Below are 16,784 nucleotides of genomic sequence, written 5' to 3'. Positions count from 1 at the left end.
AAACAGGGTGAAAGTAGTGTTCTCAGCTTTGTTATCTGCAAAGTATCAGACTCCTGAGGAGCAGGTTACAAAGTTTCAATAGATAAACTAAAATCCAGGTCCACCAAGAACTAAAGCAACTTAGTTTAATGAGCTAAAATACTCTCCCCTTGGGTCTTACAGTGATAGCGGATAGTAAAATATACTAGGGCCAAATAAAACTGACATTCAAATCTGCAAAAATCCTACAGATTTGGGAAACTTTTCTAGCAGCTTTGTATTTTGCTCTCTTACAAGTGGAAACTGGCTTACAATTCTAGATTGATGTATAAACAGCAGAATGGTGAACAAATTCATTTCACTAATACTTTTATGATATCAAATAAAATATCATAAAGTTCATAATACTTTTATGTCAAATGAAATATTATGAGTTACACAGATGATCTCTTCTAATACATTCTGAAGTAGTTCTGCAAATTTAGTATTCTGAAACTTCAGAGTTAATCACAATTTCATTGTCATCCCATATCCTCTCTAGTATAAGAGAGCATTATATGGGAAGGAAAGAAGTAAAGGATTTTACACTTAGTCCTGGTCTACACTAGGAGAGGGATCGACCGAAGATACGCAACTTCAGCTATGAGAACAGCGTAGCTGAAGTCAATGTATCTTAGGTCGACTTACCTCACGTCCTCATGGCACGGGGTCAACTTCCGCCGCTCCCGCATCGACTCTGCTTCCGCCTCTCACCACGGTGGAGTACAGGAGTCGACGGCAGAGCGATTGGGGATCGATCACTACCCACCAATCCGGCAGGTAGTGTAGACGTACCCTTAGAAGCGACATGTTAATGACATTACCTCAAACACACACATTGTTTGTGTATGTGTGAGAGTGAGAGAGATAAAAGCAACAGCAATATGCCAAGTCTTACTATCTTTACAAAAGGTTTACCGTTGAACAAAAGTTCAAAAATGCTCCATAAAAATTTGGAATCTATAAATACTTCTCTCAATCACTGGGCAATCAGTAAGAGAGATTATTTATTAGACTTTTTCCACAACTCTCCCCAGTTGCTTAAGCACACCCCATCTAGAGCTCTACTCTTGTGTGCACTAAAGTTCACAGCTGAACCCTTCGGGAACATTGTGACAGTTAGAACAAGTAACAGACTTTGCGAAGGCACTTCTGAACTACAAATACTTTACTCTGACAAAACGTAAGCGATATACAGATCTATGGACAAATAATACTTGCATGCAAGACACTCCCTTGGTTTCCTCAGCCCTACTGAGAGCCCTTTGGGTCTTAGCATCCTTCCAGGAAGGTCTAGTCCTTCACCCTGTGACAGGTTGTCCCCCGCCTTTAAGATGCCACCTGATGTGCTGAGATACCACTGAGCCAGCCTGCTCTGCCAGTCTGGACACCCTTTTTACCTGTCTTGCTGAGCCAGGCTATTAAGCCTCCTCCAGCACACACACAGGCAGGGCCACATCCAACTGCAGAATGACACAGACACTGAGGGTATGTCTATACTACCCGCCGGATCGGCGGGCAGCGATCGATCCAGCGGGGGTCAATTTATTGCGTCTAGTCTAGACACGATAAATCGACCCCCTAAGTACTCTCCCATCGACTCCTGTACTCCATCGACACGAGAGGCGCAGGCAGAGTCGACAGGGGAGTGGCAGCAGTCGAGTCACCGCAGTGAAGACACCGCAGTGAGTAGATCCAAGTACGTCGACTTCAGCTACGTTATTCACGTAGCTGAAGTTGCGTAATTTAGATCGATCCCCCTCCCCCAGTGTAGAACAGGCCCGAGAAGACTCAGCTTAAGTGATTTGCCCCAGCACTCAGGTGTCCACCTCCCTTAGAGTGCACACCCAAAGGTATATTATGAAATCGGGCTCCTCCCTCAATGTGGAGGAAGGTATGCACAGCCTCTTTACCCCCTGCCCCAAATTATAAATTGCACAAACTGGGTTATATTATAAACAAGAAATAAATTTATTAACTACAAAAGGTGAATTTTAAATGAATATAAGAGATAACAGACAGAACAAAGCAGAGTACCGAGCAAATAAAACAAAATATGGAAGCTAAGCTCAATATACTTAAGAAACAGGAAACAGGTTAGTCTATAAAGTGCCACAGGACTCTTTGCTGAGGTTACAAAATGTAATTTCTTACCCTAAATGTTATTTTAGGCAGGTTGCAAAGTTTCTGTAACTTAGAGTTCTAGTTATATTTCTTTTCAGACTGGACCCCCGTCTCAATCTGGACTCCCTGCTTGCCTGCCCTTTCAGATGTCTTTAGCAGTCTTTCTTCTTGGGCAGACAGGCCATGGAGTAGAGTCCCCTTTGCCTTCCTCCCCGCCCTTAAATAAGATTTACATAAGGATCCTTTGTTTCCCAAACTTGACCCCCCCCTCTTTCCTTTCAGTGGAAAGTTACAAGAAGTCCAAGATAGTGTTTAGTATCAAGTGACAAGACCACCTGACCTAGTAGTGTCAGAGTTATGTCCCATGACATAACTCCCAGGAGGGAGAGAGATTAGTATCTTCACAGTCTTGTTGTTCCTTCCTAATGGCCCATCAAATCTGATGGCGTGTCGTGGTGGGTGGGTGCCTTCCCAATACACACCCAGTTGTAATTGTTACATAGCCATATTCCTAACTTTAGATACAGAAATGATACAGGCACACAAGTTGGATAATTACATTCAGTAAATCATAACCTTTCCAATGATATCTTACATGAGCCATCTTGCATAAAGTACATCTCAGTTATGTCATATTCAGATCATAAGTATATGGAGTGCAACATCACAACCCCTACTACTACCGTCCCCCCGTACACACAAGTCTCTTTTTAACAGCAGATTCTAAACACCTTGTCTATTCCTGTCCTTCCCGTGGGTTTTTTCCATTTTCTACTCCTCTGCGTTCATTATAGCAGTTAAGAATCATTAGCAAGCCCACAGTCTTTAGCCAATAGTCTCCACTGTCCCCCCCCCTTGGACAGGGACAAAAACCTGGTGTCTTGACACCCATATTGTTTAAGCATCAGTGATTAGGCTATCTAGAACTATTGCCTGCCTTCCTGCACGTGTGTAAAAACCTCCAGGACTACATTAACTCCTGGCACCCGTGTAGCAGACAATATGATAGTAATTTAATAGAGCTATACATCATAATAAAAAGATACAGCTGTCCCCCAAGTTCATCACAAAGTTGTTTCCCAGTTAGATGTATTGGTGAACCGTTCCACTGGGACAGAGATATTTTGTATAGGGTTTTCAAACAAATTTTCTACAATTATCTACAGTTCCTCATGAAATCTAGTGGACTATTGCTTTGGGTACCATGTTGCAGCATTACATTTCAAAGCCACCTTTTTCTAAGTATTTGAATAATCAACATCCAAACTGAAATTAAACACTTTATACATTTATGTCTGACAGGTAGTTACGACTGAATCAAAGGCTTACAAACTCAGTCCTTTATTTTGCAGACCATAAAATTACCATCTGTTAACTGTCATCCGTGCACTAATTATTCATGCTACAAGTCAGAATGAAATCACTAAACCTCAGATTATTTCAGAGAATTGTTATTGTACTGAACTTTTTTTTTTTTTTTTTTACAGAAATCTTAATTTAAACATCAGGAAGGCCAAAAAAAAAAAAAGTTTTCAGAACTAGATGTGAGAGCAATATCACTTATTCAAGTAGGAACATAAAAACCATAGTTTAATTTCCAGTTGACGTAAGCCATTTTGCTGTTCAGTGATTAGTGACTTCTGCCAGATTAAAACCCTGTCCTAAATATGAAAGGCTCCATATATTTCAATGAGCCATCCAGTCCACCCACCTTTTTTTTTTTTTTTTTTTAAACAAACATCCTGGTCCAGTTTATGTAGACTAGGTCTTGTAAAATTCAGTAAATCTGTGTCTTTTCAGGGATTTTCTGCTAGTCAGCAATTAGTTATTTCCATAATCTCTTGTTTAGAATGGAGGTAAATAATATGATCATCTTGTTTCTAATGAAATTTCATCAAGGAGAAAAAAGAAGACTATAGAGTTTTATTATTAATCTTCAAGTCTCCACTACAGATTACCAAGAAACTGAATAAGCTATATAGATTCCTTGACAATTATCTGGGTGTTTTCTTCCACAAATTTTTGTGACAGAAGAGTGAAATTTTGATTTTTGATGGGTGATTATTAATAGTATAGTTACCAGATACTATCCTAGTGGGAGGTTTGTCAGCAACACTGGATGCACATATTCATGCAGTTCTACTCCTATTTCTGCACAACTTGCTAGAAGACCGTGGGCAGACAGGAGCTAATAATGTAGAAGTAACACACTCAGACCGCAAAAGGGGGTCTGACAGAAAGAGTGCTTTGCAACACAACAGCAACTTCCCATAATTGTTGAATGAATAATTCTTTAAAAGATTTCATTTCCCAGTTAGTTATAAACCTTAAATGTCAATACACCTTAATTGTATTGACATTTAAAGAATACATTCTGGATTTGTTAGACTGGAGCATTTCTTACTAACAAGATTAGCTCTATAGTCCTGAAGATATCCTATTGAAAACCACAAAATAAGCATGAACATACACACTAAATAAAAGTGGGGGTCAGTCATTTCCCACTGAAGCTCCTGATGATCTTATCTTTATAGGTACTATCCTCCCCTCTGTATCTCTGCAGTGAGGATAGCCTGAGCCTAAAGGTGGTGTGAATTTCCCCTCTGTGGCTTACACAAAAGCACCCACAATAGCTTCAACCTCTGCAGAATTTGAGGAGACTGACAATCTGATCAGATTACTCTGTATTCTTTTCCTCCCAACCTACAGTGAAAGTTAATACAGTCTGAGGGTGTATTTAATTTGTACAGTTTTCCCTCGTTTCTGTGAAGTCCCTTTTAGAAAAGTCCTGGGGCAGACATAGTAAGAGACGTTTGTGTATGAAGGACTCCTACAGAAGTCATGATCACCAAAGCAAGTAGGACTGCATGTCAGAGTGGAGGCAATGGGCATCCATGCCAACATCTGTCACCTCCTATGCATCCCAGGGGATATGTTGGTCCAATAAAAGATAGAGAGACAAGGTGTGTGAGGTACTAAGACTTTCAAATTAGAAGTTTTCAAGATTTTAAAATCATACCTCCAACTCCAGATCCTGAGGGTCTGTTTCAGAGAGTGGAATCACTGCAATTTTGGTTATTTTGCATACTTCATGGCCTTCTGGAAGCTTGCCAATCAATGCTTTCTGGCGAATGAGAAGTAGCCACCATGGTAGATCTGGAAAACATCAGCAAAATCTGTTAGTGTCACAACAGAAAATAATTAAACCATATTCACTGAGAGGACACTTAATCATATTAAACCCAAAACCTTACTCCTACCTTAAAAATGTTATAATCTCATAGGCCAATTCCCTCCAGATTATCCTGATCTTTGTGGGAAGAAAAAACCCTCTGCTACTCTACCACTGAAATATTAAGGAAAGTCACCATGTTGTGGGATAAGCTATTAAGGGAGAGGGCACCACTGCTTCACCGACAGCAATTAAAATGATCCCAGAGTTATGCACATTCCTGCCAACATCAATAATGCTAGTGCACATTCAAAACAAGGTCAGCCAATTTGATTTCTGTATCATTAGAAACAGAAAAGGAAGAAAATTGGAGTTCACTGCATGGAAAAGTCAGCCAGCAGGGAAAAACTCCCACGAGGCTGTATCACACAAAAATGGAAAGTAAATAAAACATTTAAACACAGCTGCTGTGTCCATTTTAAATGGTCATAATGTGAACAGATCATTTCAGTACACAGACATGAACACTATGCCCTAAAATCAGGTTTAATCAAATTATAGAGCCTGTATTTTTAATGTGCATGTTAACCATGGGGATTAAGAGACAAAAGCTTAGTTTTGTAATGAGGGAAATGTTAGTTATACTGGCACCTAAATAATCTTTCTAACAAAGAACTATGTAATACCTGACACCCATGTGCAGCAGACAGGTTTATCATACCCTCAACAATTCAAAAAGAGATCGGGAACTAGACAGAAGTTAAGTGGAATACACAGGCCTCCTAAATTCCTGTCCATGGTTAATCCATAAAACTATATTGTTACTGTTTTAACAACAAACCAAAAATATCAGACTAACTCCATTCTCTTGTCCAATATGCTGGGTTTTGTTGTTTGTTTTTTATAAACACACACCCTCGCTATTTGTTGGACTCAGCAATCTCTAGTTCTTAAACTCAACAGTTAGCAATAGTAACAAGACCAGAAAAGGCAAAGTATCATACACAATAACATAGAAACGTTAAAGACCCATTATTGTAAATGGACAGTTCCACATTTGGAAAACGTAACACCTGAATGTTGGCAACCTATTTAGCAACTTTATTGCTATTGAATTTCTTTCCTTTCTTAGATATATTTGGAATCTCCCATGTTTTCTCCTTAGCTAAACAGCTACTTTTTTTTTTTCCTTTTTCTTTTTTTTTTTTTTAAGCACTATGGAACAAAAAGGATACATCAAAATTAAACGAAGATTATCAACGGTATTTTTTTCCGGTTTCTAGAGCATGTTTTCAATGCAGAATTCAGGATTTATTCCAGAGCTGTTTGCAGTTTTCCAGTAGCTGCCATTAAAAATACCCTCCCACATCCCAAAATCAGGATGATATATTTACTGTTATCTAACCCCTATATCTGAATGGTAGGAGAACTGAGGTTAAAAACCCCTGAAGTTTATTAACGTTAACCTTAAATGGGAATCAAGTATCTAGGTTCCTTCTCTTACTATTGCATTATCTCTGTACCATAGTAGTATTTAATCATTTTCCTTTCCAGCAGACAGCATCAGGCTGCCAGCATCTTCACTGGTAATACTGGATAATTCAATAAGTCAGGCAGCATCTCTTTTCTTCCCATCATTAAATGGAAATTTATCACTGATGTCACTGAAAGATGGGATAGACAAAGCACTTGGGAATGTTCTGTAGTAAAAACTCTTTCTGGAAAGGGATGATCCAATTGGGGTGTTTTTTTTTGTTTCTTCTGTAAGGAAATGAAGTTTTCCTTTTAAAAGACCACGTAGTAACCCTCTCCCCCCATACACATAAAAACTTAGAACAATTAAGGTATTGCATTTAATGAATGTTACCATTACCAAAAAGATGGTAGAGGTTTTTTCTGTTATTTTTAAAAATTTGGTTTGGTCAGCTGTGTTTTAAAAGAGGGATTGAGTGGTTAAAAACAGACTAAAGGAAGTTGAGCTTGCTTAAGACAACATTAATAAATCCTATGTAATACCCAAGAGAACAAGATATACTGCTGAATTTAAAATTATATCCTGATCACGATGATATGCACCTCACTTTGAAGGTTATAAAACTAGAGGCTGTGTATGGCACCTCCTAAGTAAACACACTGACTAACAAAATAGCAGGAACAGATTATTTAATGACAGACCACAGCAGACAAAGCAGAAATTGTTTTGTGCACTGAAGTTTGTCATGGCTGTACAAATGTCATCTTTATAAAGTATTTTATCAATGTTTTTCTGGTATTATTTATCTTCAAAAGTAATTGTGTAATTGTGCAATAGATAGAGAGGGGATTAAACAAACTACCAACACAGGGGAGATTTATCACTTTCCTATTTAGAGATAGCCAAACTATTGATTATTATATTCTACTCTTACATTCCATCCTTATTAAGTTGTTAACCTACTAGCTTTACACCTTCAAAAACAAGTTTCTTGGTTCCCAACAAGAATAAATATCAGAGAGTATTGTTTCCCAGAATTAGTATGAGCGTGATGTGAAAACTATGGCTCCATAGACATCAGAATCTCTGTCTAGACCCTACACAAGTGGCATGGGGAAGGAATCCACCCTCTAAGGCAGAGGTCCTCAAAGGTGGGGGAGGGGGGGAGAGAAAAAGTATTCGGGGGGGGGGGTGAGAAGCTTGGAGGCGGGGGCTTATTGCACGTTTTACCCACAGCAGTGAATAACTAGCAAAGCTGATTCCTCCAGATATACTAGGTCCTCGGATGGTGCTGTGCATTTGACTCTAGATGGCGTTGTGCATTTTGATGGATTTTTGTATAATGCTATGCAAGCTTAACAAAGTCGTTGACATCTCTATGTTAATACATTTGCTACGACGCAGTGTGCACATTTAATTGTAAGCAAGGACCACAATCAGAGTTTTGCTTTTGCGCTTATTACAATGGATCATTGGCTAATTCGTGCAATAGAAAAAACCCGACCAAAATGAAACACAAAGGAGTCTAAACTGAGTTAAGTGAAGCACCACCGTAGCACATATCAGCATATGTACTTGTGTGGTGGTGGGGGAGGGAGGGAGGGCAGGCAGTGGGGAAGGGAGGAAGGACATAAACTAGTACAGACACAAAGAAGGGGGGCATAATCAATTAAGTTTGAGAAGCACTGCTCTAAGGCTTGAGCTAAAGGATAAGGATAAATTGGAAGCACTTTTAGGACTTCTATTTTCTCTTAGGCCTACAACTAAAGGGTAGACCAGGGCAGAAAAAACACTCGAGCAATGCTACAGACATTTTAAAAAAATGCAAAGAAAGAAAACAAATTACTTTGCAGGGAAATCATTTAATTAAAGGTATTTATACAGAATAAGTATTTAGGGGGGGGGCAGGAATAATTTTGGGCATTGTACATTGTTAAAGATATTGAACAAAAGTCAATGTTTGAGGTCCAAAATTTGATCTACTGCACAAGTGTCTTCCAGACTCAAAATCTAGATGTGTTTGGGTAGATTAAACTTTTTTCATAGAAAAGCATGTTTAGAAACTCATAGCATAGAGTTTTGTAGATTCCCATGTACAGAAAAGAAAGTTGACTTCCTGGCCAATTTCTATGAGATACTTTATGTATGCCAGTCTTGCTGTCTATTGACTGAAGAGGAAGGCACCATAGAACTGTCAAAGCAAAGATACTCCTATAAGCCAGATATAGCCCAAAACTTCTGGAAGTGGTGTTGTGTTATATCAGTACTGCTGTTCAAGTGAGTTTAAAAAGCAATCAAGGATGAGGGATGGTCACAACCACTGAAGAGGCTCTCCTAAGAGTTACTGACACAAAGAACAGATCTGTTTGCACAAGGCTAGAGCTAAGCACTGACTAGACCTGAAGAGCACTTCCTTTTGCCTGTGCTGTTCTGCATTAGCAGCCTCTGGAGAAGTGGCTATACCCCACACGGCCTTCCAAAAAAGATGAAGAGTAGCAAAAAAAATTTACACTTTTTAAAAAAAGAAACTGAACTGCTATAAGACAAAATTAACAGACACTTCAAACAGGGATAGAATTTCCACTTAAAATGGAAGCTCTGTCACTCTAGTAAAAAAGCTGTACACTGGAGACATAAGCCAGGCCAGATCTTAGAAATAGATCTGCATTGTAATTGATAGCCCTGCACTTAGTCTCTGGGCAGCTGTACATGCAGCCATGCCCATAGCAGCGCTCCCCCACCCACTCACACAGTGCGTCATGCCCGCAGCAGCCTCCCACCCACGCACACGCCTGGGCGCCCCCTGGAGTCGCACCTTCATGGCGCCCAATATAGGATCCTGCCAACCTGCCACCCCCTCAGTTCCTTCTTGCTGGCTACTCCGACAGAGGGTTAGGAGGGTAGGTATTGGAATGGACATGAACAACACATCTCGAAGAACAACAGTTACGAGAAGGTGAGTAATCATTTTTTCTTCGAGTGCTTGTTCATCTCAATTCCAATCAGGTGACTCACAAGCCCAAGTTCAGGAGGTGGGGTCGGAGTCCTCCGCTGATTGGAGCACCGCTCTTCCAAAGGCTGCATCGTCTCTGGCCTGCTGGGTGATTGCATAGTGTGTGGTCAAAGTGTGCACGGAGGACCATGTCGCTGCTCTGCAGATTTCCTGGGTGGGAACCTGCGCCAGGAACGCTGTTGAAAAGACCTGAGCCCTGGTGACGTGTACAGTGATCGAAGGAGCAAGCACCCTTGCCAAGTTGTAGCACTCATGAATGCAGGATGTGATCCATGATGAGATACATTGAGAGGAGACAGGAAGACCGGAAGACCTTTCTGTCCGCCACTGCCACAAATACCTGGACGGACTTTCGGAACGGTTTCGTTCTCTCGATGTAGAAGTCTAGCACTCTGCGGACATCCAATGAGTGAAGCCTTTGCTCCCTGCCACTCAAGTGCAGCTTAGGGTAGACTACAGGGAGGAAGATGTCCTGGTTGATGTGGAACTGGGAGACAACCTTCAGGAGAAAAGCCGGGTGAGGCCTGAGCTGAACCTTGTCCTTATGGAATACAGTGTAAGAGGGCTCTGATGCTCAGACACCCTCCATCTGAGGTTATCGTCACCAGAAATGCCACCTTGTATGAGAGAGAGAGAGCAGGGAGCACATCGCCCCTCTGCTCCTGGGTGGAAGGCAGAGATGGCAGTCCAGTGAACTCTTATTGACAACACAGACAATCTCTTCTGCTTGAGGTGGAGAAAATAGTCCAGTATTAGTGGCACTGAGATGAGTGTTGGAGACGAATGGTGCTGAGCCGACCAGATTGAAAATCTCTTCCACTTGGCAAGGTAGGTAGCTCTCGTGGAGGGTTTCCTGCTGCCCAGGAGAACTTTTCTGACTTGATCAGAGCAAGAAAGTGCCATGGGTTCAGCCATGGTGCTAACACGGCATGAGGTGGAGCGACTCGAGGTTCGGATGTTGGTGACGAACGTGATCCTGAGTTATTAAGTCCAGGAAGAGCAGCAGGTGACTGGAGCTTCCACGGACATTTCCAGGTGTGATGTGTACCAGTGCGGGCAGGGCCAGGCTGGAACTATCAATATCATATCACCAAAGTTCATTCCCTCCGAATCTTGAGGAGCACCTTGTGAACGAAAGGGACAGGCAGGAACGTGTATAGGAGACAGCCTCCCCATGGGACGAGGAATGCGCCTGTGATGGAGCCCAGGCTGTGATTCAGGAAGGAGCAGAACAGCTGACACTTCCTGTTGTATAGCGTGGCAAACAGGTCTATCTGGGGAAAGCCCCACTGATGAAAGACTGAGTTCACTATGTCTGGGTGAAGGGACCAGTTGTGGCCGTGGAACAAACTACTGAGATGGTCTGCCAACTCGTTCTATACTCCAGGGAGGTATGATGCTTGCAGGTGTATCGAGTGCTCTACACAGAAGTCCCAGAGCACGAGGGCTTCCTGGCAAAGGGGAGAGGAGCTTGCACCCCCGTTTGTTGATATAGAACATCACCATGGAGTTGTCTCTCATGACTGATACATATTTCCCTGCTAGGTGGGCTCGGAAAGTCTGGCATGCCAGGCATACTGCTCTCAGCTCTCTGACATTGATGTGTAGAGCAAGAGCCGCCTGAGACCAGAGGCCTTGCATTCTGAGGTCTCCCAAATGTGCCCCACAGCCCAAGTCTGATGTGTCCGTCACTAGCGAGAGGGATGGCTGAGGGCTGGTGAAGGGGATCCTTGCACATACTACCTGCAGGTCGAGTGAGTTGAGTAGCGGGCAAGGCAGGGTTACAATCCTGTCCAAACTGTCCAGGGCTGGCCGATACACTGATACTAGCCATGACTGAAGGTACAAGTAGCCATGTGTCCTAGAAGTTTCAGGCAGTTCCATGCTGCGGTGGCAGGGAACCACCTGAGACTTCGAATGATGTCGCCGAGGGCTTGAAATCTCACTTTGGGAAGGAACGTCCTGGCCTGCAGAGCCGTAACTAGTTATTTTTGCGCCCGAGGCAAGAATATAAAATTGTGCCCTCCCCCAGGGCCGGCTCTTCGGTGGCAATTCGGCCCTGGGTCCCTCAGTCCCTCTCGGAGGGAAGGGCCTGCCGCCGAATTGCCGCCGAAGAATGAATGAAGTGGTGGCGGTAGAGCCTGTGATTTTGGGGGGTCTAACTCATGATTTTTGACTGCTTGGGCTGGTAATGTTGCTTCCAAGATGGTCTTTGGTTCCAGTCCAGTTCCAATCCTGAAAGGGACTCACAGGTTAAAAGAGGAGGGAGGTGCTGGATATCAGCAGTGGCCACTAGGGATCAGCATGTGTCCTGAGAATGCTGGGAGTTCAGGTTTGCAGGGCAGGATCAGGGGTGGCAGGTTTGTAGAAATTTTGGTGGTGCCCAGAACCCGCTCCCACCCAAACTGGTGGGGGGAACTTAGCCTACTACTACTATTTAAGACAAAAACTACTAATTATATACAAATTACAACGGGACACTGCTAAAGGCGTTTGGAAAAGCAAGAGCAAGGGAAGTTCCAGCTAGGCATCACTGGCAGTAAGAAGGAACTAAGGGGGTGGCGGGTCAGCAGGGCCCTATATTGGGCACCATGAAGGCGTGACTCCAGGGGGCACCCAGGCTGACCTTATGGATGCTGCTAGGGGGAAAATCTTCTGGCTGTCGTGTCACACACCTGATTGGAATTGACATGAACAAGCACTCAAAGAAGAAGCAAGCTTAATGAAGTCAAGAGTGATATTTTTGGCCATTCCCCACAATGGAGTATAAAACCTCCTATAATGCTGAACAAGAACTAAAGAGATTAAATTTACTTAGCGCTATTATTAAATGCAAGAATCCAGACACTTAAGTTGCAAAATGTGTACAGAAAACATGCTTGGGTGCATTAAATATATATGCTTGTACTGTAATTCTGATCCCTGAGTCAAAATAATAGAAATGAAGCTTACATCTCAGGGCAAGATGAGAATGCAGATCAGGAAGTGATTATGCAGATAAAGTATGACCTGGAGGAAAAACTAGAACAATGACCAGGAAAGGCTCTCAATTATTCAGATATTGCTTGCAACTGTAATAAGGAATCCCTAGATTGGATGTGTGCTCTTATGGATAAGATAAGAACAGTTTCCTAAAACAGCTTTTGGACAACACATTCAATTGGAATTTTTTCCTACTCATGTATGCACGCTAACTCCCGCCTTCAGGGAAATCACAGCTTCCTGTCATTTTAGAAGTGTACATTTTAGTCGTCTGCCTCATTTTTCACTGATTTAATTATTGTGTTTTTTCTGCATTATAAGCTAGGGAAGAACAGATGGCAACAACTAATTTAAAGCACTGTATCTGTTAAAATAACCTACCACTTCAGATTCTTCCACTATAACAGAAATTTAGTTCAGATTTTTGCTCCAACTACCACCCAGTACCACTTAAGTGTTTTTCTAACACTTCCTAAAACACTCAGTGTACAGCAACATCTCAAGTAACACATTATGCATACTGTCAAGTCACACTTTTCTCCCCTGGACAAGGTGACATTGCTATAGTATTACAAGTTCTAAACCTGCAATCACATGGCCTACCGCTATAAACACTGCTGCTTGAGTTTGCTCAGAAATAGACCAGAAAACATTGCCACTTCCTTATTTTTGTCACATTGGGATTGTTGTCTGAGCTAAATAGCAAATTCCTTGTTAAGTGCCAAAATGATGCATATTTTATTTCTTGCAAATTTCTACCTATGCTTTTGATTTGGTGGAGGAGAGGCAGATAGTCATGTCCTATTGAAGATATGAGCTATCTACTTTCAAGTTTTTTGGTTTCAACAGATCAACATTTTCCAACAAACAACAACAAAAAGCATTCCTTCAAAAAAATTTCCCAGCCACTCTGCTAATGAGATGTACATTAACTCAAAGAGCTTTCCGATGCTTCATCCATCTTATCTTACGGGGCACCCTTCCCAAGCCATGCCTACTTCAACTTTTATATATTCTCATCTTCTAACATGAATACCAGAAACACTACTAGGTTCAGCTATTAACTTTCAGTGAAAGCAGGCAACATGCACCTTCACATCTGATGGGATAATTATTCTGCTGCATTCAGCTGGTTAGCTATTTATATAGGATAAAGACTATGCCATGGCTTATTACAATTTTATCTTGACTGGTAGCACTGAGGGATATTTGATACATCTTTTCATTGACTGTAGACTTCCTTCAGGTGCAAGTCAGGGTATGTTCAACATTAGTGAAATCTGCACAGCACTGGTGTAGTGTGTTGCCTATGATCAGCCTTCCTACCTAAGCAGGCCACTATACCATCTTCTAACTACAGTTTCCAAGTGGTCTTCAAGGGAAGCCCCAAGTAAAGTGTATTAAAATAATCCACTCTGGCAATCAGAAACACATGGATAAGCATAGCAAAGTTCACATCAGAGAAGTAGTCAGACAGATGAATTAAAGGATGCTTCTATCCACCAAAACCATCTGGTATTCCAGAAATAGCTTGGGAGGGGGCAGGTAGGTATTGGGCTTCATAAACTGCAAACATTACTCTCCTCCCCATAGGGCCTTCCCACATAAAGTAATTAAGGTCAGACAAAATCCTCTACAAGTCTAGGATAAGTCAACACAAAGCTCTATTACCCCAATCCCTGCCATAAATCAAAAGAGTCTCCCCATATCTTCCCCACCTTTCTCCAGAGAAATACAGATAGAAACCCTTTAATAAAACCAATCAGAGAGATCTCTGGCCAACAGGACTGAATTTAAACAGCTCCTCCAACCCCACATGATTGTATTGAAAGACAGGCTCAGCTCTTATGTTGAAATGGCCAGCTGCACACAATAGAATATTCAAAGCAACATACCCTGCTATATCAGAAAAAACATATTTTATCCACATTTCAGCTCCCTCTAGCCATTTACTTTTTTTTTCCCCCCTTCATTCTACTGGTTTTCTCTACAGCAACTCATACATATTCTATACTATAGAAGCTATTTCTGAAAACACAGGCGATTATTAAGGATTGCACAGAAAAGTGTAATGGAGACCTGGTTAAAGAATCTCTAAAAGGTAAACGCTCTGGGATGGTAGGGGGTGTGAGTGTCTGGGCCAGGGGGGCCATGGCTGGGCTCTGGGGACCAGAGAAACAGGAACTGGGTTGTCATAGGGGTTTAACTCTCTACTCCTGGGGGAATTTTTGTGTGTCTCTGTATTGTGTGAAAGTGAAATGAATTATATTAAAGAAATAGAATGAATTAAAGAATGCTGTATGTACCTTTAAGTAGAAATGAGAAATGCTGCAAGCCAGGGGGGCAGGAAAGCAGACATTAATTAACTGCTTAATGAATTGCCCCACTTAAGGGCAATTGGTGAAGCATTAGTCTTAGATCGATAAGAGTTAATAAGGAAGCAAGATATGCATATTGTGCTCCATGCATATCTTACTATTTTGCTCTCTCTGTCCCTTTGTTTAGTTCGCACCTTTTTATCTGTATAAATAAGACTGTTTGAATCTTGCATGGGGGCTCACATTATCTGAATGTATTAGCAGAGCGCTGTGCTAATAAAACAGAGTGGTCTGACAAACTATGAGTCCTGAGTCTAACTTTGACAATTGTTACAGACATACTTGCTGACGGGTATTTTGAAATAAATTACCAAAATAATTGAAACTGGCATGATTCTATATAGTGTGATTTTGACAAATAAAATTTGCAGAATTTTAAAATATTGTGCGCATCATTTTTAATTTTTTGGCGCAGAATTCCCCCAGGAGTAACATGCAAAGCAGGGGATGCTCACTGAAGCTTCCAGTGCAAAGGAAATTTTGTATCATGAAAGGATGAAGCACCAACACATGCAAGATCACAAAACATCCATATACTGTGAAATGGCTATCTGCCAACATTTTCAAGGTTATCAGAATTTATATTCATATCCTTGAATATGCATATGAGATTACTTGTCCCAAACCCTCCCCTGGCTTTTAACGAGACTTTCTACAACCTCTTCTCCCCACTACCTGCTCAGTGACACTCAATGTTTTAGTTTCTCTTTTACTAAAAGGACAAAGAAATAGACTACCAAGAAACATGACAGAAATAGGGCCCAAAACCGCAGAGACAAAGACCATGTTACCAAGAGTTTTAATGCGTGAAAGGATTTCAGCAAAACAGGAAAACAAACCTCTTGAACAAATAGTGAGTGAGACATTCCCCAGGGTACAATCCGGACTGTTGAACAGCAGTGTCCCCTTAATTCGATGGCACCCTAGGGCCTAGGATGCCTTTTACACTGCTTTGCTGTCAGAACAGCCACACTTGGCCGGCTCACACAGCCTTCAGCATGCAAATTCACTCCCAGCTAAATACATGAGCACTCTGACCAGTCACTCATGAATTACATACAGGGCAACACCCACAAATTCTTAGTCTCAGCCTTGTTCCCCCAGAAATGTGCATCTTGTACTGACCAGCACACTACTGAACAATGCAAGCTCATAGAAACTCCGGCATTTAATTAAAGGAAATGATATATGCACCAGCCTTGTTATCCTAAATGGAGTTTCCAACAAACTTTAATCCAAACAGAGAGGTTAAGATAAAACTATAAGATAAAATCTATCTTTCTGTAGTTAATAAACTTAAGTGATTATAAGTGATGATCTATAAAAATCAGGATTGGTTACAAAAGAAAATGAGTAATACGCAAGCTAATACCTACTTAACAAGCTAAGTGAACTTAAAAACACCATACATTGTTGGAAATTTCACAGGCTGGGTCTCCTTCCAGCCTGGGACCACTCCCCCCTCAGTAGTTCTTTGAGAGTAGTTGATGTCATGAGCAGAGACATGGGAGGACGAGAGGTGAGTTGGAGGTCACTGTCTCTCATATTTATATCCCTCTCCCTTCTTCAAGGATTACTCCCTGCTGGGATGTAGGCAACAAGCTGTCTCTTGTGGATGTGAGG

The 16,784-nt window shown here is 41.6% G+C and overlaps 1 protein-coding gene across 1 annotated transcript in view; it reads right to left on the bottom strand.

The window, feature by feature from the left end:
* Window positions 1-16,784, bottom strand: part of INPP5F (inositol polyphosphate-5-phosphatase F) — a 103,800-nt gene that overhangs the window by 49,471 nt on the left and 37,545 nt on the right. The window contains exon 3 of the mRNA XM_065408183.1: window positions 5,162-5,298. Coding sequence (XP_065264255.1) covers window positions 5,162-5,298 — 137 coding nt within the window. The remainder of the gene's footprint in view (window positions 1-5,161; window positions 5,299-16,784) is intronic.

This window comes from Emys orbicularis, chromosome 7, assembly GCF_028017835.1.
Source record: "Emys orbicularis isolate rEmyOrb1 chromosome 7, rEmyOrb1.hap1, whole genome shotgun sequence".
NCBI lineage: Eukaryota > Metazoa > Chordata > Testudines > Emydidae > Emys > Emys orbicularis.
Note: the sequence above shows the minus strand (reverse complement) of the source record. Positions and strands in the feature narration are given on the sequence as shown.